This window comes from Ylistrum balloti, unplaced genomic scaffold (genome assembly GCF_031769215.1).
Source record: "Ylistrum balloti isolate Yb309-2 unplaced genomic scaffold, AGI_CSIRO_Ybal_v1 Utg371764, whole genome shotgun sequence".
Classification (NCBI taxonomy): domain Eukaryota; kingdom Metazoa; phylum Mollusca; class Bivalvia; order Pectinida; family Pectinidae; genus Ylistrum; species Ylistrum balloti.
Window position 1 is genome coordinate 51,027 of NW_026782883.1, and position 27,305 is coordinate 78,331.

Sequence of the window (27,305 nt, forward strand, 5' to 3'; positions counted from 1 at the left end):
ATTTTAAAATTCTGGTCTATATTGGTAGGATTTTAAAGATTCTGTCTGTATTGGTAGGATTTTAAAGATTCCAGTCTGTATCGTCCTTTACATAATCATTTCCGATGCAGCATATGTTTTTTTTCCCAGATTTTGATGGTTCATTCGGAGTAACTAAGATGAGCAGCTTCGTGTTTAATTCCTCTACTGAGTATGACATTCTATTTGTCGCGGGAAGCTTTAGCAATTTGTCGCTATTTAAACCTCTTCGTTACGAGATTATTCTGGAACAGCCTATAATCAGCTGTGTAAGTGTTGGTAGGCGTGATACGGTCCCCTATCGCCATATTGATTGCGTAAATCACCACAAGGATGAATTGTTACTAATGAATTTATTCTTTCGATAATTCGCAACTATACCTCTCCATTTATACGTTATGATATTGAATTGAATATTCTTTTTTATTTTATATTTTTAACCCTATGTTATTCTGTTGCAGAGCAGAAAAGGGAATGCATATTGATTAGGAAAGGAAAAACACACACTAGAGGGCGGCTACTTCTGGGGGCAGATTCTGAAGGAGGCTTCCTGGTAATTTAGCATGTGTCATGGAATCGGTGAGGGAATGGCTTTTGAACAAATGTAAAATAAATGCCTTGGTCAACCAGGACCAGGCAACAACTGGTAACGGAAATGACTACAATAAACAGCTTTGTGGGGCATTGACGCCAAAAACGATCCCTGAATTTGTTATTCCGAAGTCTGGTGATTCTTCCCGGAGGCAAAGTTCGGAATTAGAATCTATTGAGGAAGATGTTCCTTTCCGAGGATTTTCCCCAAGAAATAGCATTGCTTCTTCCGGTAAGACAAGTCCAGTGCATTCTCCGATGGGGTCGAGTACATGCCTTGATGTGCCTAAACATCCAATTTCTCGATCGGTTCCTGTTTCTCCTAAACATGAGGTGAGGAATATTGTTTGTCAGGGAAGCACTCATTCCCTTGCTTATAGCGACAATGGCGACGACTTTACAAACTCTGACCCCCTTTCATTTGCCGCTATGTCGCTTTCCCACTTCCGCACGAAAACTCCAGCATTTGGGTTCACGACGCTCACTCAATGTCCTCACACACGGCGGAAGGAGTCACTTTTTCACGCCGGAAGTGATTCTCTTATCCCATACAAACGGACAAATTCGTTCGAAGGCCTGCGCGTGCGTTACGACAAAGATTGGCCACCTACGTATCATCTATCCGATTCCAATGGATTGTCGTATGACCAAACTCAGATGCCAGCTGTAATCGTCACACCCTCTGCTCAAACAGATGTGGACGAGACGTCCGAGAAACAACGATCTTTTTCAGCAATGCACCTGTCAAATTCGCTTGATGTTAACTATAGTTTGCCGTACTTCAAATCAAAGCTTAAATACTATCGCCGTCGGTCATCCTTACTTGGGCTTGACGATGAAGTAGATGAGTATTCAGATTCGAGCAGTACTGATATTAAGCGCCGATCAATGTCAGCCCTTTACCCTTCTTCAAAAGACCCACCTGCACAAAAACGACATTCCTCTCCACAACTTCGCACTTTGAACGAATCTTTTGAACAATCATCTCTACCGAAACCTCGCATTGCATTCGGTGATACCCAGTGCCAGTTTCTTGTGCAGTACGGAGAGTTGAAATTTGCCTTCCAGTATCTTGCGAAATCGAAACAGTTGAAGGTTACTATATTGAGGGCGGAGAACTTAGGTGGGCACGGAAAAACAGATCAAAACATGAATGCTTATGTCAAGGTGTACTTGTTGCCAGGAAAACTTCAGAAACAATCCTCAGATATAATCAAACACACACGGTGCCCAGTCTTTGAGCAGGAGTTCTACTTCACTGGATTAACGCTTGAGCAGTTGCATGCGATGACACTGCGTATAAAGTTGTTTCACAAGGGACACAACCTCCGACTTCCGGAATTCATCGGCAAGGTTGATGTTAACCTAGATAGCTACGACCTTCTAACAGAGAACCGGATGTGGAAGGACTTGGACATAAAACGAGACAAAGAGGTAGGTTAATGTCATAACGGAAGTGGTTTAATCAAGATAATAACACTATAGTATACACACCTCTATGAATCAGATGTGAATACAAGTATATAATATTCACAATTATCTATTGTAAACAAACGGGAATTGTAATAATGTTGAAACTAGGTAAAAGTATGTGTTTTAACCAGGATGTGTTACTATCTCAGGATACGTAATATTCACCTGAATAACATCAAGTTCGGTTAGTTAATACTAAAAAGGACAAATAAATGAGAGAATTTTTCTAAAATTTTTAAATGATTTTGAACCAAATATTACAAAAAGTGCCAAAGAATGTTACGTTAAGAATGTATAAAGGTTAGATAGCGAAACGTTCTAAAATCTAACTTCGTTCTGGTGATGATGTTTGGAAGGATAGATGATAAAAAGTAATTAACAAACAAAACAGATGTGTGAAGATTATCATTTTCGCTTATATTTCTTTTTTTCCCCGAAGAGATCTTATCCACCAAAAAATGATACTGAGAAAATTTCCCCCGTGGGCCTCAAATATCTTATCAAACCTTTTTTGCCGAAGTCCTAGATTTGATCTTGTTTTAAAATTGAACTTTTTTAGGAATATATGCATTGTTAATAAAATATTTGGGGATTTTTTTTTTACCAAAACGATGTGCCATTGTGCTCATTTATTCTTTTATGTATTTCTACAATTTCCGCCCAAATATTAATTTTACTTGGCGCTAGAAAAAAAAATTTGGACCTTGAATTAAGAAAAGTGACCAACACAGTCCGATCTCACGTAATTCAAATATGTGATTTGTGTTGATAATTTTTGCAAAATTTTGTTGAATTCTACCAAAGACTTTAAGAATGATTTTCAGGAGATCTAATCACGACGACAATTACTTTGTCACAACATGAAGTCCACAAATCAATACACGTTTACAAAACGTTGTACTAAGCACTCTACACGCGGTTATAAGTACAATAAAGATAGCAAGGTATTAAAACAGCGAAAACCTTAGACTAACAGTGAAATTTAAAATGAATAAAGTGTGACATTATCTCGGTTAAATATGTCTTTCATACATCCATAACTTATATGCCAGACACGATATGGGTCCGGGTGGATAAAGTACTATAGGGATGATGTATTGTGGAATGGTGACTATTCTTAATAGCACTTTATATCTGTAAGAAGCTTCCTGGTACAACACCCCGTTAACAAGTCTCAAAGCCACAAGTCAGTGATGTAAAAACACAGTATGAAAGCGTTGCATGACACAGGCCGTTATTTAGTGTTACAAGGTCCCTTGTCCTTTTCCTAAGACGTTATAGATGTTTAGTAATGCATTATAAAATGAGAACACGATTCTTATCATGTCAGTAAATACAGCCCTAATTACATAGTGAGATTACAGAGAGATAATGGAAATATCAGTCAACATTACAACGACCTCTTCGAGCAAGATAAACAACTCGACTAATTAAGATCAAACCAAAACTAATACACCACGGTCTCAACTTCACAAAGCCCTTTGATCATTTTCAGCTATTTTTGATGCAGAAATAAAATGAAAACGTGTTTTCGCAAAATACGAAAGAAAATCCTTTCAAGGTGTTTGCTTTTATTTGTATTCCTTGTACTGAATATAATTAGTTTAGTTTCTTTTTTGTGTTTTTATCCCTTTAGATAAATTCCCTTTACTTATACAACAGAAACACTATATATATATAGCGAAAGAACCTAACATGGCGTCATTATTTCGCCTCAGTGAGATCAAATCCAATAGAGTATAAAGTATGTCTTAGTACAGCAGCGATAACACTGTTTTTAATAATCTTCTTTACAGAACAAGTCTTCGTTCACGTGAATTTTGGTTGGGACATTAATTTATGAACTTACAAAATATTAGAACATGCAATCAGGAATAAATAGGGGATGTGTTTTATGGTTCGTTCGTCCGAGAGGCTGTAGGATAATGGCAATATTGTTTTTTATGATGAAACTGTCAATGTTTCGTGCAGTCCGCTTGGGACCTAGTTGTTATTATCTGTCAGACACTCTATGGGCGTAAATTTAATCGGATGACACCAGTCTTATGAACTCAAAGGCAAAATATTTGATGACAACGGTCGTAGTTTTACCTTGGGATGGACTAACTGATGCTGAGCTCTGATCGACTGGAAAAGTAGCAACATTTTGATACACGGCTGATAACAAGTGCATTTGATATAATCAATTTGCAAGATACAAATTAATTTTAAAAAAATAAATGAAATAAAAATTGAAAAATAATAAAAAAAAAAAAAAAAAAACAAAGAATATCTATGTGTGATATTTTAGGTGGATTGGAAGTCTTACGTGTACATTTTATCACAGAGTGTTCCATACATGTATATACTCCCTTTACCATTGATATACAATTTTCGTTAATATATTATGTACTAATAGTTTAACAGTGTCTATGTACACAGAAAAACTAACATAGCTGCGTCATTGTTGAAGCTAATGGACCAACGTTAAGTTTTAGGGAGCTACATAACATATGCTAGTTCTTCACGTGCTGTAAAACTTGACGAGTACAGATTATGGTGAAATCTTTTTTGTATTTGGAGACTGAACGGTGATGAATATTTGGTAGGCATAATATACATATTTCCTTATCGATTCCGTTTCAATATTATTATACTATTCGTCAAATGTTCTGATATGTTCTGACAATTTTAGTACAAATGAGAATGTAGAAGCGCTGTTTGAAGTTTGAAACATTTTTCCTGTCGCCATTTGCTCCCCATAAGACACGGACTTTACAAAAAAAGTAAGAAGAAAGTAGTAAAACAAGAAGTAAAAGATTAAGAAAAAGAAAGAAAGAAAGAAGATTAAGAAGAAGAAGAAGAAGAAGAAGAAGATTAAGAAGAAGAAGAAGAAGAAGAACCATTCTTCGAATGAAAACTGAAAATGTAAAGAGACCAATCATCGGATTGGTTTCAGATTCAGATCTACAACATAGAATTTCGTTTATCGGCTATCCTAGAACTTCGTTTATCGGCTATCCTAGAACTTCGTTTATCGGCTATCCTAGAACTTAACAGTTTAATATTTTATTCCTCATCCATTTGATCTCATTTGGAATTCACTGTCATGTCGGAATTATTGACAAAGGGGAACGCACCAATACATCACCTAATAAGGTAGTAGCAATCGATATTATATGGCCAACATCCTACAGACGAAAGAGTGGAAGTTGTCTTCTAGAAGCGTTCAATGCTGTATTTATTAAGTATGCTTAGTATTTTCAATGCATTTAAACATGTTTTTTTTTTATTTACGAGATTGGCTGTAGGCTTAAAGTCCTAGAGAATAGTATATAGTTACTGATGTACATGGTTGTAGATTTATATTTGTACAGTATGTATATGGTTACTGATGTACATGGTTGTAGGTTTATAATTGTACAGTATGTATATGGTTACTGATGTACATGGTTGTAGGTTTATATTTGTAAAGTATGTATATGGTTACTGATGTACATGGTTGTAGGGTTATATTTGTACAGTATGTATATGGTTACTGATGTACCTGGTTGTATGGTTATATTTGTACAGTATGTATATGGTTACTGATGTACATGGTTGTATGGTTATATTTGTACAGTATGTATATGGTTACTGATGTACATGGTTGTATGGCTATATTTGTACAGTATGTATATGGTTACTGATGTACATGGTTGTAGGTTTATATTTGTACAGTATGTATATGGTTACTGATGTACATGGTTGTGGGTATATATTTGTACAGTATGTATATGGTTACTGATGTACATGGTTGTATGGTTATATTTGTACAGTATGTATATGGTTACTGATGTACATAGTTGTAAGTTTATATTAGTACAGTATGTACATGGTTACTGATGTACATGGTTGTAGGTTTATATTTGTACAGTATGTATATGGTTACTGATGTGCATGGCTGTATGGTTATATTTGTACAGTATGTATATGGTTACTGATGTACATGGTTGTAAGTTTATATTAGTACAGTATGTACTTGGTTACTAATGTACATGGTTGTAGGTTTATATTTGTACAGTATGTATATGGTTACTGATGTACATGGTTGTGGGTATATATTTGTACAGTATGTATATGGTTACTGATGTACATGGTTGTAGGTTTATATTTGTAAAGTATGTATATGGTTACTGATTTACATGGTTGTAGGGTTATATTTGTACAGTATGTATATGGTTACTGATGTACATGGTTGTGGGTATATATTTGTACAGTATGTATATGGTTACTGATGTACATGGTTGTAGATTTATATTTGTACAGTATGTATATGGTTACTGATGTACATGGTTGTAGGGTTATATTTGTACGGTATGTATATGGTTACTGATGTACATGGTTGTAGGTTTATATTTGTACAGTATGTATATGGTTACTGATGTACATGGTTGTATGGTTATATTTGTACAGTATGTATATGGTTACTGATGTACATGGTTGTAGGTATATATCTGTACAGTATGTATATGGTTACTTATGTACATGGTTATAGGTTTATATTTGTACAGTATGTATATGGTTACTGATGTACATGGTTGTAGATTTATATTTGTACAGTATGTATATGGTTACTGATGTACTTGGTTGTAGGGTTATAATTGTACAGTATGTATATGGTTACTGATGTACATGGTTGTAGGTTTATATTTGTACAGTATGTATATGGTTACTGATGTACATGGTTGTAGGTTTATATTTGTACAGTATGTATATGGTTACTGATGTACATGGTTGTAGGGTTATATTTGTACAGTATGTATATGGTTACTGATGTACATGGTTGTAGGGTTATATTTGTACAGTATGTATATGGTTACTGATGTACATGGTTGTATGGTTATATTTGTACAGTATGTATATGGTTACTGATGTACATGGTTGTAGGTTTATATTAGTACAGTATGTATGTTGTTACTGATGTACATGGTTGTAGGTTTATATTTGTACAGTATGTATATGGTTACTGATGTACATGGTTGTAGGTTTATATTTGTACAGTATGTATATGGTTACTGATGTACATGGTTGTAGGGTTATATTTGTACAGTATGTATATGGTTACTGATGTACATGGTTGTAGGGTTATATTTGTACAGTATGTATATGGTTACTGATGTACATGGTTGTATGGTTATATTTGTACAGTATGTATATGGTTACTGATGTACATGGTTGTGGGTATATATCTGTACAGTATGTATATGGTTACTGATGTACATGGTTGTAGGTTTATATTTGTACAGTATGTATATGGTTACTGATGTACATGGTTGTAGGTTTATATTTGTACAGTATGTATATGGTTACTGATGTACATGGTTGTAGGGTTATATTTGTACAGTATGTATATGGTTACTGATGTACATGGTTGTAGGTTTATATTTGTACAGTATGTATATGGTTACTGATGTACATGGTTGTAGGTTTATATTTGTACAGTATGTATATGGTTACTGATGTACATGGTTGTAGATTTATATTTGTACAGTATGTATATGGTTACTGATGTACATGGTTGTAGGGTTATATTTGTACAGTATGTATATGGTTACTGATGTACATGGTTGTAGGTTTATATTTGTACAGTATGTATATGGTTACTGATGTACATGGTTGTAGGTTTATATTTGTACAGTATGTATATGGTTACTGATGTACATGGTTGTAGGTTTATATTTGTACAGTATGTATATGGTTACTGATGTACATGGTTGTATGGTTATATTTGTACAGTATGTATATGGTTACTGATGTACATGGTTGTAGGTTTATATTTGTACATTATTATATTTGTACATGGTTGTAGGTTTATATTTGTACAGTATGTATATGGTTACTGATGTACTTGGTTGTAGGGTTATATTTGTACAGTATGTATATGGTTACTGATGTACATGGTTGTAGGTTTATATTTGTACAGTATGTATATGGTTACTGATGTACATGGTTGTAGATTTATATTTGTACAGTATGTATATGGTTACTGATGTACATGGTTGTAGGTTTATATTTGTACAGTATGTATATGGTTACTGATGTACATGGTTGTATGGTTATATTTGTACATGTACATGGTTGTATGGTATGTATATGGTTACTGATGTACATGGTTGTGGTTGTATATATTTGTACAGTATGTATATGGTTATTGATGTACATGGTTGTAGGGTTATATTTGTACAGTATGTATATGGTTACTGATGTACATGGTTGTAGGGTTATATTTGTTCAGTATGTATATGGTTACTGAAGTACATGGTTGTATGGTTTATATTTGTACAGTATGTATATGGTTACTGATGTACATGGTTGTAGGTTTATATTTGTACAGTATGTATATGGTTACTGATGTACATGGTTGTAGGGTTATATTTGTACAGTATGTATATGGTTACTGATGTACATGGTTGTAGGGTTATATTTGTTCAGTATGTATATGGTTACTGATGTACATGGTTGTATGGTTATATTTGTACAGTATGTATATGGTTACTGATGTACTTGGTTGTAGATTTATATTTGTACAGTATGTATATGGTTACTGAGGAACATGGTTGTGGGTATATATTTGTACAGTATGTATATGGTTACTAATGTACATGGTTGTGGGTATATATTTGTACAGTATGTATATGGTTACTGATGTACATGGTTGTAGGTTTATATTTGTACAGTATGTATATGGTTACTGATGCACATCGTTGTATGGTTTATATTTGTACAGTATGTATATGGTTACTGATGTACATGGTTGTAGGTTTATATTTGTACAGTATGTATATGGTTACTGATGTACATGGTTGTGGGTATATATTTGTACAGTATGTATATGGTTACTGATGTACATGGTTGTAGGTTTATATTTGTACAGTATGTATATGGTTACTGATGTACATGGTTGTAGGTTTATATTTGTACAGTATGTATATGGTTACTGATGTACATGGTTGTAGGGTTATATTTGTACAGTATGTATATGGTTACTGATGTACATGGTTGTAGGGTTATATTTGTACAGTATGTATATGGTTACTGATGTACATGGTTGTATTTTTATATTTGTATAGTATGTATATGGTTACTGATGTACATGGTTGTAGGTTTATATTTGTACAGTATGTATATGGTTACTGATGCACATGGTTGTATTTTTATATTTGTACAATATGTATATTGTTACTGATGTACATGGTTGTAGGTTTATATTTGTACATTATGTATATGGTTACTGATGTACATGGTTGTAGGGTTATATTTGTACAGTATGTATATGGTTACTGATGTACATGGTTGTATTTTTATATTCGTACAGTATGTATATGGTTACTGATGTACATGGTTGAGGGTATATATTTGTACAGTATGTATATGGTTACTGATGTACATGGTTGTGGGTATATATTTGTACAGTATGTATATGGTTACTGATGTACATGGTTGTAGGGCTATATTTGTACAGTATGTATATGGTTACTGATGTACATGATTGTGGGTATATATTTGTACAGTATGTATATGGTTACTGATGTACATGGTTGTGGGTATATATTTGTACAGTATGTACATGGTTACTGATGTACATGGTTGTGGGTATATATTTGTACAGTATGTATATGGTTACTGATGTACATGGTTGTGGGTATATATTTGTACAGTATGTACATGGTTACTGATGTACATGGTTGTGGGTATATATTTGTACAGTATGTATATGGTTACTGATGTACATGGTTGTGGGTATATATTTTTACAGTATGTATATGGTTACTGAAGTATGATGTACATGGTTGTATATGGTTTACATGGTTGTGTATATATTTGTACAGTATGTATATGGTTACTGAGGAACATGGTTGTGGGTATATATTTGTACAGTATGTATATGGTTACTGATGTACATGGTTACTGATGTACATGGTTGTATTGTTATATTTGTACACTATGTATATGGTTACTGATGTACATGGTTGTAGGGTTATATTTGTATAGTATGTATATGGTTACTGATGTACATGGTTGTAGATTTATATTTGTACAGTATGTATATGGTTACTGATGTACATGGTTGTAGGTTTATATTTTTACAGTATGTATATGGTTACTGATGTACATGGTTGTAGGGTTATATTTGTATAGTATATATATGGTTAGCCCCGTATGAAAACAAAGTCCCCAGTTTCTTCCCATAGGTATGTCAATTGTCTTTTGGATGCTCTTACCACCAAAATCGAGGACGATATCATCAACAGGAAATTCGGTCATTCTTTATGATGTCTTCCCATGTATTTTTCGTTTTTGATATGGATGAATTTTTCCACTAATTTTTTAAAATTCAAATATAAGTACAAGAAATTCCATGACTCGATTTTAAGACTTTAGAGAAAATGGTTCAAACATTGGCAGTATGGAACTTTGACAAAGGTTTGATTGAACAACTGAACGATCCAGCAATGAAACGCTGTTTAAAGGAATCCTACAGTACGAAAGGATGAAAAATGCGATCGATTGTAAATCTTATACTTCAGCATAGTTATCATGTATTTCTTGATTGGATGATGTGTAGAAAGGTTTCCTTAATTATCACGCAGGCCTAGTCCTTTATGTAGGCATGTGATGTAATAATGTATACAAACCAGGATAAAGGTATTGAACGCCTAATCTGTAGACACAATACATATGTCATGTAAATCGTGAAGTTTGGATCTAACATCTGGATTAAGGAATAGAGCAGTTTGTTTCATTTTCAATTTAGAATAAATCTGTTTTTTTTTCATTCTTTATTTTAAAAAATGAATTAAACCACTCTGAAACGGAACCCAACGCAGCACGTTCTCATTTTACGCATTCTCTGCCATACAATCTTGAGATTCCCAATCCTATGAATAGATGGGGTTTCATAATATTTTGGACACTGAAAAAGCTCTGAGCTTATGCTTCAATCACCGGTCAGTATTTGCCTACCTGGACCGTAGTTGTGAGACGAAGAGATAGAAGAATACTTAGGAAAAAAGAGAAAATGTTGTATGCCTGCTACATTCAGTTGTGGCAAATTTTATTTCAAAGCGAAAAGTTTCGATGCAATGGGCCTGAAATTAACAGGGGCTATTTAGTATTGGAATCATGATGGGCTATTAGCGGGTCTCTAGTGTTAAAACATACCGAAATCTATTTGGTCTACTCCCTGTGGTAAGTTGTTGGAGATTGAAAAGCTTAATCTGCATCACATCCTCGATAATGTTATAAAGTCTTAAAGCTAGTTTTAAAATAAAATCACTAGGGTCAGATGTAGCAGTTTCCACATGAAGTTTTCTTAACACGGAGGCGGAAGTAAATACGATGTTAGCTGTGGTTCGAAGACACCTTGAAGCATACTATCAGATGATATCGATAAACTCCAACGTCCGTGAAAAACGGAGAAGAAATTTGTCCACATTTCCTTTAAGTTGGAATCAAAAGCATGTTGATATTTTATCAAATACATTTTCGTCTTAACTTACAAAATACATCTTATTTACTTTTGTTTTTCTGGGTACGTTCGTCTTGTTCAAGTTGTGTCTCCTTTCAAAGCCAATGCCCATTTGAAAAAGGTGTAATGAGGCGTTGAGAGTTCCGTATGTAGTTTGATTAATCTCGTGTTCCGCTGTTGTAGAACAAATCCTGATGCTTTAATAAACACTACTTGGAACGTTGTCATGCGAAAAAAAAAATCAGAGGCATAATATTCCTGCAATCATTTTCTGTTAGCGGTGCTATAACGAGCTCCTGTAATGAGCGAGGAGTTTCGAAAGGTCATTGGCCTGTTTATTCGAAAATGTTGATTCCCAAATACAGTAAACACGTACGTCAGATCGTTAAATAGGTTAACATTTCGTCGTCCCTATCTGTGTAGCGTCATGAATTTCTCGTCACATCATGTATATTTCTCGTTAGGGATATGTCTAGAGAAGGTTTTGCTTAGTCAGGTGTATGCTTCACCAGGTACATGTTTGTCTCGTGAGCTATGTCTCACCAGGTACATGTTTGTCTCGTGAGCTATGTCTCACCAGCTATGTTTGTCTCATTAAGTAATTGTCTCGTGAGATGTAGGTGACATAAGTGTATATCTCGAGATATGTACATGTATATATCGTGGTGTATATGTCTCATTTAGTGTACAACTGTACTTGTATCACGATATGTATTTCTCGTGAAGTGTATGTTTCGTAAGGTACATGAATATAGGTTTGTCAGGTATATCTCCCATCAGATAGATATAACTTGCCAGTATATATCTCGTTAGGTATTTGTCTCGTGAGATATGTGCCTTACCAGATATATATGTATCATCTGATATGTCTCATGAGGTATATATGTCTCGTCTGATATATGTCTCGTGAGGTATATATGTCTAGTCTGATATGTGTCTCGTGAGGTATATATGTCTCGTCTGATATATGTCTCATGAGGTATTTACATGTATGTCTTTTGAGGTATATACATGTATGTCTCGTGGAGTACTTGTCACGTGAGGTATATATGTCTCGTGAGGTATAAATGTCTCGTCTGATATATGTCTCGTGAGGTATATATGTCTAGTCTGATATGTGTCTCGTGAGGTATATATGTCTAGTCTGATATATATCTCGTGAGTGTCTCGTGAGGTATATATGTCTAGTCTGATATGTGTTTCGTGGGGTATATATGTCTAGTCTGATATATGTCTCGTGAGTGTCTCGTGATGTATATATGTCTAGTCTGATATATGTCTCGTGAGTGTCTCGTGATGTATATATGTCTAGTCTGATATATGTCTCGTGATGTATATGTCTCGTGATTTATATGTCTCGTGAGGTATATATGTCTCGTGATGTATATGTCTCGTGAGGTATATATGTCTCGTGATGTATATGTCTCGTGATGTATATGTCTCGTGATGTATGTGTCTCATGAGGTATATATGTCTAGTCTGATATGTGTCTCGTGATGTCTATGTCTCGTGATATATATGTCTCGTGAGGTATATATGTCTCGTGATGTATATGTCTCGTCAAGTGCTACGATGATCCGTATAGACACATCACAGACAATAATCATAAAAAAGTAAAGGCACCTGATCATCTATGTTAGATATGTTCGTTAGGATTGATCTGGACAAAACCATTAATGATAAATATCTTTTTACATGTCGTGTCGTTCATGCAAAATTCAACCGTGTGGCATTTTACACTGTTGTACATGTATTTAAGGAAAACCGTTCTTTCTTTATAAAACAAACAATATACAAAACCGCTTAGCAAGTGTTCAAAACCGTGTAAACAAGGCAATTAATCAAACGTTCAATAGAGATGTTTTATAAATATGCAGGCCGATCCGGGATTAATTGCTTGTTTGGAAATTAGCATAAAGGTAAAATGATGAAAACAAAACAATGATGATCGGGTAATGATGAAAGAGCGAGGGGAGAAACCGGGTTAATATGGTGGGCGGTATAAAAATGTCGAGGGTAGTTTCCGTCCATCTATAAAAGTAAGAACAACAGGAGACCTGTAGGGGGTCCACAACTCTCTTAAAGGTCGCTAGGGATGTGTGAGGTAGGAAGCAAACTAATTCTCCAATCTCTTCTTTTCTTTTAATATCTTATTTGTGTAGAAGATTATACAAAAGACATACAAGTATGTAGCACCTCTTCAAACAAATTTTGAGTTAGATACAATAGAGCTTAGCATTGCCTTTAACCGTATCATACAGCTTTGTCGTCCCTTCAGGACTCTTCAGAGATGCTAGGTAGCTAAATTGTAAAGCCTTGGACGCGATTGAGGAAAATCCAAAGTCATGAAATGAAAATTTTAAAAGTCTAGATGGAGAGGTGCATTAACCAAACACTTTGTACTGTCTATATATCCGATGATTTTTAGAAGAACGTCAAATAAATGTACATTTGTGTAATGTGAGTAGTGTTTCTATTCTAACAAGTAAAACGTGCCAGGCAGATTACGGCGAAACTCGGTTCATCACTAATGGTTGAATTACACCTGTATTCCCTCGTGTTAAAAAAACGTGGTAAGGATATCACTAGTCTTGTTGTTCCAAAATCACGGAATAACAATGGCACATTAAACGTGCTAATGCATCTTCGGGTCTATGTGATCACAATAACTATCCATGTCGGAATCAATATTATATGTTTACAGGTTTACGTAACCTAGGCAACAGAAATGATGCAAACATTAACGTTGTATCTCACAGAATGTTTTTTATTTGTTATTATTTTTACAGGACTTGGGCAGCATCGAAATTTGTCTAAAGTTTCAATCCAGCGAGGGTTCAATCCTAGTGACGGTTGTACAGGCGAAGGGGCTTCCCCATCACCCGATCACAGGTCACCCGGGTAAGAACTTCAGCGCTATGCCCTACCATTTTCCGATCTATTTCTTAATGATAACATCACTGTTCCCATTTATAAAGTGCGCATCATAGAAACTAAATTAATACCAATGTAAAAAAAAAATAACAATAGATGGCTTGCGATTTTTACTGACAATGTACAATATATATATATACAGAATGGATTCTGCATACAATTCCACTTTATAGTAGTAAATTTATCGATGGTAACAAAGCTTCTACTAAAGTTTATCGCGAAATTACTAATATATCAGTTTTATAAATGTATGTTTTGTGTCTGATATTTCAGTAAGGTATACAGCACTCTGTTCGGTATTCTGCTGACATGGAATTATAATTAAGATCAAAGGATTAGATTTAAAAGTTATCATGCTTCAGTTGACACTGAAGTAAAATATTTGAGTATCCCCTTCGTTCGCGTGTTGCTCCAGTTGTGTTCTATGAAACCTACATAGGATCTTAATATCAACAGTTCTTAAGTTGTAATCCTAAAGTACACCTAGTCATTTGTTCCTCTAAACAGACCCAGGGTGCCACAGATTATTCACCTAGAGCTTACAACTCTGGAGTTCTTTCACTAAACATACAATTCGTCGACATACCTACAGAATGTCGACCTACTTTCCATCCTATTGATGTTGTAAACCTACAGAATGTCGACCTACTCTCACCCATAGATGTCGACCTAATTTCCACCCTATAAATGTTGTAAACCTACAGGATGTCGACCTAATTTCCACCCTATAAATGTTGTAAACCTACAGGATGTCGACCTAATTTCCACCCTATAAATGTTGTAAACCTACAGGATGTCGACCTAATTTCCACCCTATAAATGTTGTAAATCTACAGGATGTCGACCTACTTTCCATCCTATAAACGTTGTAAACCTACAGAATGTTGACCTACGTATGGTTCTAGAATCATTAACATACTAACCTTCTTAACTTTCAAATTGTCACAGACCAACGTATCACGTCTCACGTTTTATTTTCAACTGGTTGCTTCAGAAAACCTACAATCATTAAACCTGATGAGTTTCTTGTATAGAATACCTTTTAATACCTAGAAAATAATCATTATGTTCCAAGATACGGTTGTCATGACTTTCAAATTGATATATCGTTGTTATCAATTATTCATAAAATGATATTTAATACTGTCTACTTATACTATGCTGGTTTGATTGGCTGCTGCATTTCTGTCGCAATAAAACAAGGTTGTGTGTGGTGTTGGTACTCTATCGCCGTCTTTATATGTGAAATGACTAGAAGCCACTGAACAGTCGTCATTCAATTGTACCATTTAAAAAAAACCTCCAGTCGTGTTTAAACTCCGCAGACAAACCGACATACAGTCATATCGCAATACTATTCTGCCCAGAAATAGCTGATATGATAATAATGCGTTCGCAGCTCAAATGGATGATTAAGTCACCGTAGGTTTCTGGAACATTTGTTCCATGTAGGTGAAATAAAGATATGAAAGTTATTCTCGATCCTAGTTAAAAGTTATGTAACGTTCATTTTTGGTTTTCAATTTAATCTGCATTTGAAGTCATTCTTGATATAACTAGCCCGGCATTTTTTTTTTAGATAAAATACATTTTGAATCAACCAACATTTTCCAAGGTCTTCCTTCGCCTTATATTTTATCCACCTTGACTGTTATCAAATTATCCGTAACTAGTCACAACCCACACCTACGTTAATCCGTAACTAGTCAAAACCCACGCCTACGTTAATCCGTAACTTGTCACAAGCCATACCTACGTTAATCCGTAACTAGTCACAACCCAAACCTACGTTAATCCGTAACTAGTCACAACCCACACCTACGTTAATCCGTGACTAATCACAACCCACACCTACGTTAATCCGTGACTAGTTACAGCAATGGCCAGCGTCATTTAACTGAATCTAAAGATTATATTTCTCGGTGCTGATATGAAATATCGTATGATGTGTTATATTTTTTTCGTATTTTGCAGACCCTTATATACGCGTGGAACTCGTGCAGCCAGGCCGTTCAGTATCCCGAAAGACAACAAAAACAAAGAAAAGTACTCCAGATCCAGTGTTCAACGAAAGTTTTGTGTTCAATATGTCATTCAAAAGAGATGATTTGGCAGGGACCAAACTTACATTCTCTGTTTACGACCATGACCGTATTAGGAGTGATTACGTCATAGGACAGGTGAAATTTTCCGCCGATGCTCTTCAGACTTCTGCCATGGAACATTGGATCGATATGTTCAGTCAGCCAGAGGTGGCAATACAACGTTGTCATGAACTGTTAGATCACGATGATGATTTTAAATGATATACTGTGTTTTCTATATTTTTACTTCCAACGAATCATTGTTGCAAATCAAACATTTTGTGACAGTAAACAACCGATTGCTGAATTTCGATCGTGTTAAGAACAAACGCCTTGTGTTAGTTGTGAGGTTCATTCAAGACACATTGCACATTTACCGTTGTGTATTTTAATCTGACTATGAATTGTGCCGTTTACTATCTGATATTGATTGCTCTTTCCAACTTTAGTTGACGGCGCATCATTTCACAGGAGAACGTACAAAGTGTATTGATATTAAGCACTTCCGGTTAGCACAGACTTTATCAAATCTATGAAACATCAAAATTTCAAAATGTAGATGTATGGAGCAAAACTTTTTTTAAGTTTTCAATTGCTCTTTTCAATTTTCAACGCATTTAATAAAAATGTTACTTCATATTTTATAAAAAATATCATTTTTTTTCCCTTTAATATGACGTGATTGTGACTTTAGAAAAAGAAAGAAGTAAAAGCTGGGACGAATATTATGTTAAACATTTATGCCTTTTATTTATTTATTTATTTATTTATTTTTAAACTGAAAAATATAGCGATTTACATCAAAACAGAGCTTAGTGTTTCACCCATTGCAATGCATTCCAGTTGTCGTCGAACAGGATGATAACTTAGGAAACGACGTGTATGTTTACCTAATCGTTCATTACAAAACACCATTATTGACAGCAAGGAATTCCACCGAAACAATGTGTAACTGTGCATTGAAATATATCTTTCCTTTGGCTATCAACTGAAGGTGGCAGAGCAAGCTCGACAGGATCATTTTGTTACAATGTGTCATCTCGAAGTGATTGTAATGTAATTTTATTGCACTGAAGAATGTCTGCTAAGTCAAGTCTTGACGGAAATGAATTCCTTTTTCCGCATAAATCGCACGGTTTCCAGTTGAATAAAAATGACAAAGTATTGACTTATTTCGCAATACATATATAGAAATAATGCCATTTGACTTCTTCGCACTGAGAATTAAATTCCCGTGTTTTGGTTAAAACGGAAAAAAACAACAAAATGTCTCATTCTTGTCAAATGGGAATTACTTTTCTTCTCGGGTTTCATACCGATGTCAAGAATTCAAATAAAAAAAATCGATGAAAGATACTTTGAGACCCAGGTTGGTTTAAGTATGCTGGTATCAGCTAGTAAAGTCATTATTTTGTGTCTTGTAAATATTTGATACTTTTCCTATAAAACTCAATTACTGTACAGTTCACGAGGTGCTGGTAGTGTGTTACAGTTGTATCGCTTCCCACCTGGACCGCAATCATAACGAAAAAAAACATTTTGGTACTGTCATGCCATTCGTTTTTCTTTATTAAATTAAATCTTGATGAAATTTATGATTTTGTCATTTTTATCCGAAATATTATTGTTAATGATGATGAAAAAAATACAATTTCAAAAATTTCTGACATGGTGCAGAATATACATATGTACTGGACGTACTTTTGAAATTATCTGATATATGAAAATTACAAAATTTACTGAATTATAGGGGCAGTGCATCTTCCCATCTACATTTTGACATTTCCATAGATCAGTCTGAATTAGCCGCCCATTAGGTTTAACATTTAGGCCCATAGCATCACTGGTGATTCTTAGAAGGACGAATCAGCTTTATGGTGTAGCATCATTGGTGATTCTTAGAAGGACGAATCAGCTTTATGGTGTAGCATCACTGGTGATTCTTATAAGAACGAAACAGCTGTATGGTGTAGCATCACTGATGATTCTTAGAAGGACGAATCAGCTTTATGGTGTAGTATCACCGGTGATTCTTAGAAGGACGAAACAGCTGTATGGTGTAGCATCACTGATGATTCTTAGAAGGACGAATCAGCTTTCTGGTGTAGTATCACTGGTGATTCTTAGAAGGACGAATCAGCTTTATGGTGTAGCATCACTGGTGATTCTTAGAAGGACGAAACAGCTGCATGGTGTTACATCACTGGTGATTCTTAGAAGGACGAAACAGCTGTATGGTGCTGTGTAATTCATTGTTGCTATCCATTTGTGTGTCTTTGTACACTCTTCTAACAACTTCCTGGCCGTTAATTCTTTTCACAAATATTACAGCGAGATTCTGTAAGTAGTTTAAAAGAGAAACAAACAGAAAGGGAATCTTCTCATCATGACATATCCTCCCACCCCTATAAAAACCGTTATGTACCGACTTACTCTCGTAGTCAAACTTTGTGGAATGATGTCTTCACTTACAAAATTGCTCTATGTGTGTATGCGCAGTAAATAAATAACTGACCGGAGTTGAGAACGACATCAATTTAGATTTTCCTCGGTGGACTCCATGGATTCAGCTATTAAAAATCTTAGAATCACTGACGATTCCAAAAAGGGGGAAACAGATGTATGGTGCAGTTTAATTATTTATCTAACTTTATTATAAATATAAAATATTAACGAAACGTCTTTTGCATAGTAACAATAAACACCGACATGATAACAAAGTTTATAGATATATGTATAACGCCTTGTGAACAACATCCCAATCTAAGTTTAATTTCAATGAAACTAGGATAAAGTATGAACAAAAATAAGATTCACACAGAGACAAGGATAATTAGACCAAGTGTTCCGGAAGAATAAACGTCCACTGCTTCATCATCGTCATCCGTAATGTAAATCATGTTAAATCCACAAAAAGTAAAGTCGCGTTCTCAAATGTATAGATTAACGGAACAAACAGACAAATTACCGAGCATCAAATACGGCTAGCGTCACATCGCACAAAACAATGATTATATATCTCAATGACATAAATATGTCGTCCGTAAAAGCTGTATGGTTTTAATCAACTTGTATATCTGGAAACGTTTTGTTTGTCTGTTGACGTGATATCTGGAACAGGTCCTAGACACATCTAACCAACTACGACATTTAAATGGCAGATTTTTTAAATGCAGTTGTGTTGCTCTCCTGAAATGGAAAATTCAGATAGGAAAAGAGATATCACACTTACCATACAGATTGATGTAGAAGAGTCGGACGTGTCCTTGATTTCCAATTCTGGTGGGTCTATATCGTACGTTGTACCTGGTCATGACATCAATTCATCTCATAGTTAAATTGAAGGACTTTGCAAGCTCTTCGGTAAATTAGAGTTAGGTATGCCAATAGTCTATTTAAAGATCTTACCATTAAACTCAACGAAGATGTTGTCAACCTGAAACCCGATCATTATAGGATTTCGTTATCAGCACATTACTTTGAACATACGTCACGGTTTACGCTTCATTGTAGTTCACAACTCTAAAATGATGATGTTCCTGTCAGTTTTTTATTGGGCCTTGTTGTGTACAGAGAGAGAAAAATAAAATGTACGTATGCAGAAGATTTTTTTTTTTTTTTTTTTTTAGAAAAGTGGATGGAATATTCTTTTTTTAGAATTCTTTCAAATTAAGATAATTTTAATTCCACCTCCTAAAGAAACAGTATCATTATAAGATTTGATAGTCCTAAGAAAAGTAATAGGAAGGTTGGACAAAGGTTGAGATGAATATCTTGCCGAGCCAGACATGAAACGCTGTTGATATGAAGTTTAGGAACCCGGTGTAAACGTGGTAGGTCTGTAACCTTTTCACTGATGGGCAATAGAAATTAATGTTATACTGAACTATGATTAGCCAGTATTCCTAATTTGCAAAAATTGCTTAATGTAAAGGTAATGTTTCCTTCGTTATCAGGCAAGCCTAATTCATTATATATGTAGGAAATGTAATAATATCTCCAGGCAAGCATCAAGATATTGGACGTCTAATCTACAAGCACAACAACAGACTGGTCATGTCAATCTTAAGTGTGGATTTAACATCCAGATCGAGGAACACTTTTTTGGTTTTTAATTAAAAATCAAAATAAATAAAACTTGGTCAAAATATGAACGAAAGGACGATTGACAAGGAAACGTAATTCGTGCATGCGTCCTGGAAGGCTAGGCCTTTCTGCTTATTGAAGAAATCCGTCATATAAAGTTTGATCTATCCAAATAAGTAAGGTTAGTACCCCAAATGAGAACAAGGTAAACAACAACGGAACAAACAGATATACTAACGTGCATGTAGCATGATTCACATCGCAGAAAGAAATAGAACAATATCTATCAGGTACTTTACCTCTGGAAAATGATGAATAGAAAAGCAATTCTATTTTTGGATAATAACCTTAATTATCTTGGTCGAGAGACTTTATTAAACAGGCAATTATCGTTATATAAAAATCTTTATTGATTAACAAAAACCTTGTTGTCTTATATAATCAGATCAGACTGTTGGAAGAGGTTTGAAATAATTATGTAATCTCTTTATTAGATTTCTTCAATAATTGAGGATTTTTTTATTTGTTTTTCAAACATTATTCTGAAACATTGATGTGATGAAAATCCTAAGAAGTTTTAAGTCTTCAATGATCATAGTATTATAAAAAAAAGATAGAAAAATCAAACATGGGAACATCATCAATACTTAAACTCTCACATTTCATAAAACTAGGGCAAAATATGAACAAAAATTACACGGAGACTCCTGAAAAAAGTATAAGGATAATAGGAGCAGATGTTCCTGAAGAGTTTTCAGCTTCATCGACAACACCCATCATGTAAACCATGGTCAATTCAGGTAAGTAATGTCACGTTCTCAAATAAGAACAAGGTACACAACAACAGGCAAACTAATACGTCCAGCTTCAAGTCACACAAAGAAAACAAACTTTTTTCAATGAAATCACTATGGCGACCACAATAATTGGCATCAACATGCATCTTTTGAAACCTTGTGTTACGAGTTTGTCAGTCACTTGACGACATCTTGCGCAAAAATCGTGATAATGAGAAAAAGTCCTTGAATATCAAATCAACTGTAACATGTTAACACCATAGATTGGAGATGTAGGATATTGCTATAAAAATGGCAAATTTACGATAGGGAAATTGAAATCATAACGTTTATTACATTGCTCGATGGAAATATGTCTATGTTGGTTTCGTTGTGGGAAAATATCGAGATAAGCAGTTGTTATTTAAAGACAAAACGTCATAACAAAAACAAGTCAGCCAACAGAGGTTCACATAAGTATGGTAATAGTAGTCTGATGGAAGATCTTACGATCAAAATCGACGAAGTTGTTGTCAACCAGAAACTTGATCATTTTATGAAATCGTCCTCCGTATATTTATGCTTTGGTTTGCAAGTAATTTTTACGAAATAGGGTTCAGAATAGTTCATAACAATATATTTGTACCACCGTTCACCTTTTCTGGAGAGGAAAGCTCTCATAACAAGAGAACGAACGCGTTCCTTCATTATAGAATGGGGTATGGTGGTGTGCAGGGTAGAAAAACAAAATGGTCTTATAGCAGAAACTTTTGTTTTTAGAAGAGGGTGTTGAAGATTGTTCAAAAGTTCTTTGGAGTTCTTCAAGATCGACATATTACTTATTCCACTTCTTTAGTAAACAGTATCACAATAAGGCTGTAACCCAGATTTGATTGCACTTAGAATGGTGGTTAGTTTTTTAGACCAAGCTTGGTTACACGTTACACAGTTAGACGAGCCAGCTATAAAATGTTGTTTATAAGGATTCTTGTGAAGTTAAGGGATCCAGCATAAACTGAGGAGGTCCTTATCATTATAGACAGTCTAAGTGATTGTGATACCGAAGCATGATTACCTAGTATTTCGTCTCTTGATTGTATATTGTATCAGGTGGAGTCTCCTTCGTTATCAAGTCAAGTTCTTTTTGTATACTGGAAATGTAATAATGTTTGCAGACAATGATCAAGAAATCTGCAGGCACAATAATACATCTGTCACGAAAATCTTAAAGTGTTGATTTATCATTAAGATCGTGGAAAGCTGGTCTGTGTTTTGTTTTCATTTTCGATTTCAAGATGCAATTTCTTTAATTCTTTTACGAATGCTAGACCAAATTGGTTTAGCCCACTCAAAAAGTGAATCCAGCATGTTCTCTCGATTCGCCAATTCTCTGGCATAGTTTTCACCGAACCCAGAAGTATCTTGACATTTACATTCAATTAACGTAGGCGGCTTCACGATGTTTAGGACCCTTCATGAAAAGATCTCGTAGCTTAACATTTTGATTAATTCTTAAATCACCTGGTACTATGCGCCCGGTTGGACCATAGTTATAAGTAGAGGCAGAACAAGAATAAACTGACGTAGGACTAGATCTAAGGTCATTCATAAATTGGCTAGTTGTTGGAGGATCGTGGTCATTTGTACGGACAGACTTAAAGAGCCTATTTGACTATAGATTAATCCTCACAGTTGGGAGTCTTAAATACTCAGTTTAATGCCTTCATGAAAAATCATCAATCCTAGGTAACGTTATGTTGAAAGTAATAACTTATAAATCATTTCCGTGCTAAACCAATTTCCATTAAGACAGTCACGATATACCTTCTGTCAGCACAAACAGGAACAATAAAGAAGCAAAGCTTAAAAGGTGATGGATAGATGTCTCGTGATCAATTATACTAAAGAAAGGTCGACTTCTTATTATATCACTCATGCATTCATGACCAAACGAACAAAACATACAGTCAATGAATAGATATTGACCAATGCCCCAGAATTCTTGCACCCTCCCTTCCTCCCTGAACTGTTTAAGTGTAAAACATAGGGCAGTAACTGTGGAAGAAAAGAATGGACGAGCACACCAAAGTTTGAGACTTCTTTAACGTCCTGGCACTGACTTGGTCTAAAGAGGCAAACCCTAACTTGACTTTTGACATAACTTGTCGGTGGAAGGATAATTTACTTTCTTTTCTGTCTAAAGGTTGATTAGATTAGAAACATCAAGAAAATTCCAACATGTCACTATAATCATAATCCAAGCTCAAATTCAACAACCTAGGACAAAATATGAACAAAATCAAGATTAACAAGGAGATTCCGGAACAACGTACAAAGAGAATAAGATAATGTGTTCCGGATGAGTAAGCGTCTTCTACTTCACCGATAACATTCGCCATATGATGTCATACCTTTGGCAGGACACAGATAGCCCCGGTATTGAAAAAAAATCTGATGTATGGATAAAGGAGTGATCAAACTAAGGAATTTTCACAAATATGGATACACCTTATTCAGTAAGAGAAAAACAAGTGAATATTACCATGAAACATTAATTGATAAAGGAATATGGTATGCGTTGAATAAGGATAAGCGAAAAAGCTCCTTCTATGTCTTTCAACAATACCATTTCACGGGCGCTAATTCATTAATTGAGAGTACCCATGACATGAATGAAAGTAAATTCAACACAAAACATTATTTTTCTCAAATATATCATCACAAACATCACTGATGAATATGCATTTGTTGACAAGAAAAATCACCGATGTGACAATTTGCAAAAAGCGTATAAATTTAAATGTATCAGATAAAGTTGCTTATTTTGTGAAATTAGCAGAATTCAAGTTCAAGCTAATGTGAAAATCCCTTACACTTAAAGCGTACCACTATCATGTTTAGTTTCTTCGTAACGTATTCAAAATATGTACACTGTATACTTTACTTCAGGTGGTTGAAAGGGTCTATTATGAGTGGTCTTTTTTATCGCTAAAAAAACTGCAATCGCTTTTCGACCAAAGCTGACGCGAAAAGATATATTTTGTTCTCAATCATCATAAACGATATATTTAGCAAATTCTAGTCAACATAAACCTTTTGCATGGGAAACTTATCTAATATATTCTTACAGGGACAATTCTTTTGTACAGTATAACAGTGACTCTACAGGTGACAATGTAGTCTGATTTCTCAGATTTCATGTGTCTAGGATATTCGGTTAGATTTGGAAATGATTTCAATGTGCCTTCTGTTTCCTATTTCTGAAATCGGTAATTGGCATGAACTTCAATAGCACTAACATAATATTTTCCAGAAAAAATAATCATTAACGATGTCTGTGTCTGGGAAGATGAGATGGATATATCATGTATGTGAGAAAATATGTTCAACCATCCTGTTACTGCAGTTATAAGAAAGGTTCATTAACATAAAATAATCATATTGGTGTTTCAAAATTCTAAACTGAAGGATATTGTGTGAAAGATACATCCAAATCAGGGAAGAAACATACGGAAAACATTTTAAAAATACCAACATATCAACAAAACCATAATACAAAAGAAAGTAAAAGGTGAATAGGACCAGGTGTTCCAGAAGAGTAAACATCATCTGCTTCTTCGACGACATTCGCCTTGGTCAATCCAAGTTAGAAATGTCACATTCTCAAATGACAACAAGGTATACAACAACGGAACCAAAAGGCAAGCTAATGTGTTCCGCTTCATATCGCACAAAGAAATCTATTTTTTCAGTTAGATCGCTTTGACGACCATAAAACATCTTACAACTTACATCAAATATCTTTTGAAACCTTGTGATAACATGCGTCTTGCACGACAGATATTGATAATGGGAACAGCCATTGAACTTTACATATAATTGAATACCATTATTATAATCTAAAAGGATAATTAATGTAATAATTTACAAATATTCTATTCTTTTATCATGTCAATCTCAATCTAGAAATCTTGGTTAATGTGAAAAAAACAAATATATCAATTTATAAGTATACCAAAATACCTATAAAAATTTTTAAAAAATGAAATAAAGCAAAAATTGACATATCCTCACAAGCAAACTTAATCAAGATTAGAATTTAAAAACTAATGAAATTTGAAATTTGATGTAACCATCGTTTTTGTTGTTTTTGAGAAACACTAGCGCATGTGCTCATAAATGAAATGGACGGATACTGTTGTCAAAGTACTGAAAACAATTATTTTGCGTGTTACAATGTGTTATCATATGCCTAACTTATCATATATTTATGGTCAAATATCAAAATTCAAACGTATGGATTTACATTTGTACAACATGTATCCCTCTATATCTTCATATCATGATCTAAACTTCGTTAAATGGGAAGCTATTGACAACATGTTCTGAATCTTTTCAGGGTTTGTAGATGATGTGTTTATACAATATGGACTTTATGATCTCTATCCCAAGGAGTATATGTTTGATATGATACTGATAAAAAGATAAATTGGCATCCTTGTTTTGTAATTTTGTTGTGTTTGAACATTAGATCATTTTCCACATACAATTTTACTTAAGGGGTGAATATACTCATCAAGTAGTTATCCTTATCATATTGAGCAGGATAGGAAAATGATTACCACGGTTTCTTGTAAAATATATAATATACTAATAATATATATCATAATTACAAAATAAATTGTTTCAACGTAAAACGTGTGACTGGACATTTCGTGTATTTCAATCTTCAAGCGCACAATTATTTTACCTTTACACATTTTGAAGTGTGTTTAGCATTTCATTCTATCAAACAAGGCGAGACAACTCTATATGAAACAATCCACATGTTCACATCACAACGGGTTGGTAAATCAAAAGTATTTCATGTTAACGAGGTCATTGTGACATATGACATATAATATTGGCATATGTTTTATCAGAAAATAGCATAAACCGTCAAAACATTATGAACTGTGACTACATATCTACTTCAGTATAAATTTACTTAGGCAATCTACGAGTATCCTCCCCTTCGTCCGAAAAATGACATTTATCCAACATATTGAAAACAGAAAATAAATAACAGTATATCTATATATGTTGTATGACCACGAATTGATGTTTAAAAAGGAACCTTATTAATGTGTAAGGCATTGGCAATGTCAACAGCACGTAACATTATAGTTTGATGTAATACATGTCTGTCAACGTCTAAGTCATGTTTCTACGGTTTCTATACGAAGACGAAGAAGAAGAAGAAGAAGAAGAAGAAGAAGAAGAAGAAGAAGAAGAAGAAGAAGAAGAAGAAGATGATGATGATGATGATGATGATGATGATGATGATGATGATGATGATGATGCCACCAAAATAGGAAAACAGAACTATTAGAAAATTAGAAGAAGGAAAATAAAACCGAAATGCAACGTTCCCAAAAAGAGAACAAGGTAAACTATAACGACACCAGCAGACACATTTAGTAGCATTAGATATCCGACTTCATATCGCGTATGGAAATAAGATATCCTCTAACGAGATTGTTATACCATAAAACTTCCCTATAATCTTCATCAAACTGTATCTTTTGAAACCCTAGCAGTTTCTGTTAATTTCCGACATCTTGCGTCTTAAAAATTGTGATATTGTGAACAAGCACTTGAGATGTTGAAAGTAAATCTAAATATCACAGTTGAGAATCAGAACGTTGCATTTGTTTTGATAATAACCTGTTACCAAATGTGGTATACAGTTACCATGGAGCCACTAAATCAACTATATATCGCATCTGGTAACAATTTGCAATTCATATTTCTATTCTGAAATATCTATAAGAAATGAAAACTATACAAAAACTAGAAACACGTCTTTTAAAT

At 34.4% G+C, this 27,305-nt stretch overlaps 1 protein-coding gene across 1 annotated transcript; it reads left to right on the top strand.

Annotated features, from left to right (window-relative positions):
* The first annotated feature begins 588 nt into the window (after positions 1 to 588).
* Positions 589 to 16,812, top strand: LOC132563548 (synaptotagmin-4-like). Its single transcript, XM_060228290.1, has 3 exons — positions 589 to 2,043; positions 14,362 to 14,473; positions 16,481 to 16,812. Exons 1-3 carry the CDS (start codon positions 589 to 591, stop codon positions 16,810 to 16,812), a joined length of 1,899 nt encoding a protein of 632 aa, XP_060084273.1.
* Positions 16,813 to 27,305: the final 10,493 nt, after the last annotated feature.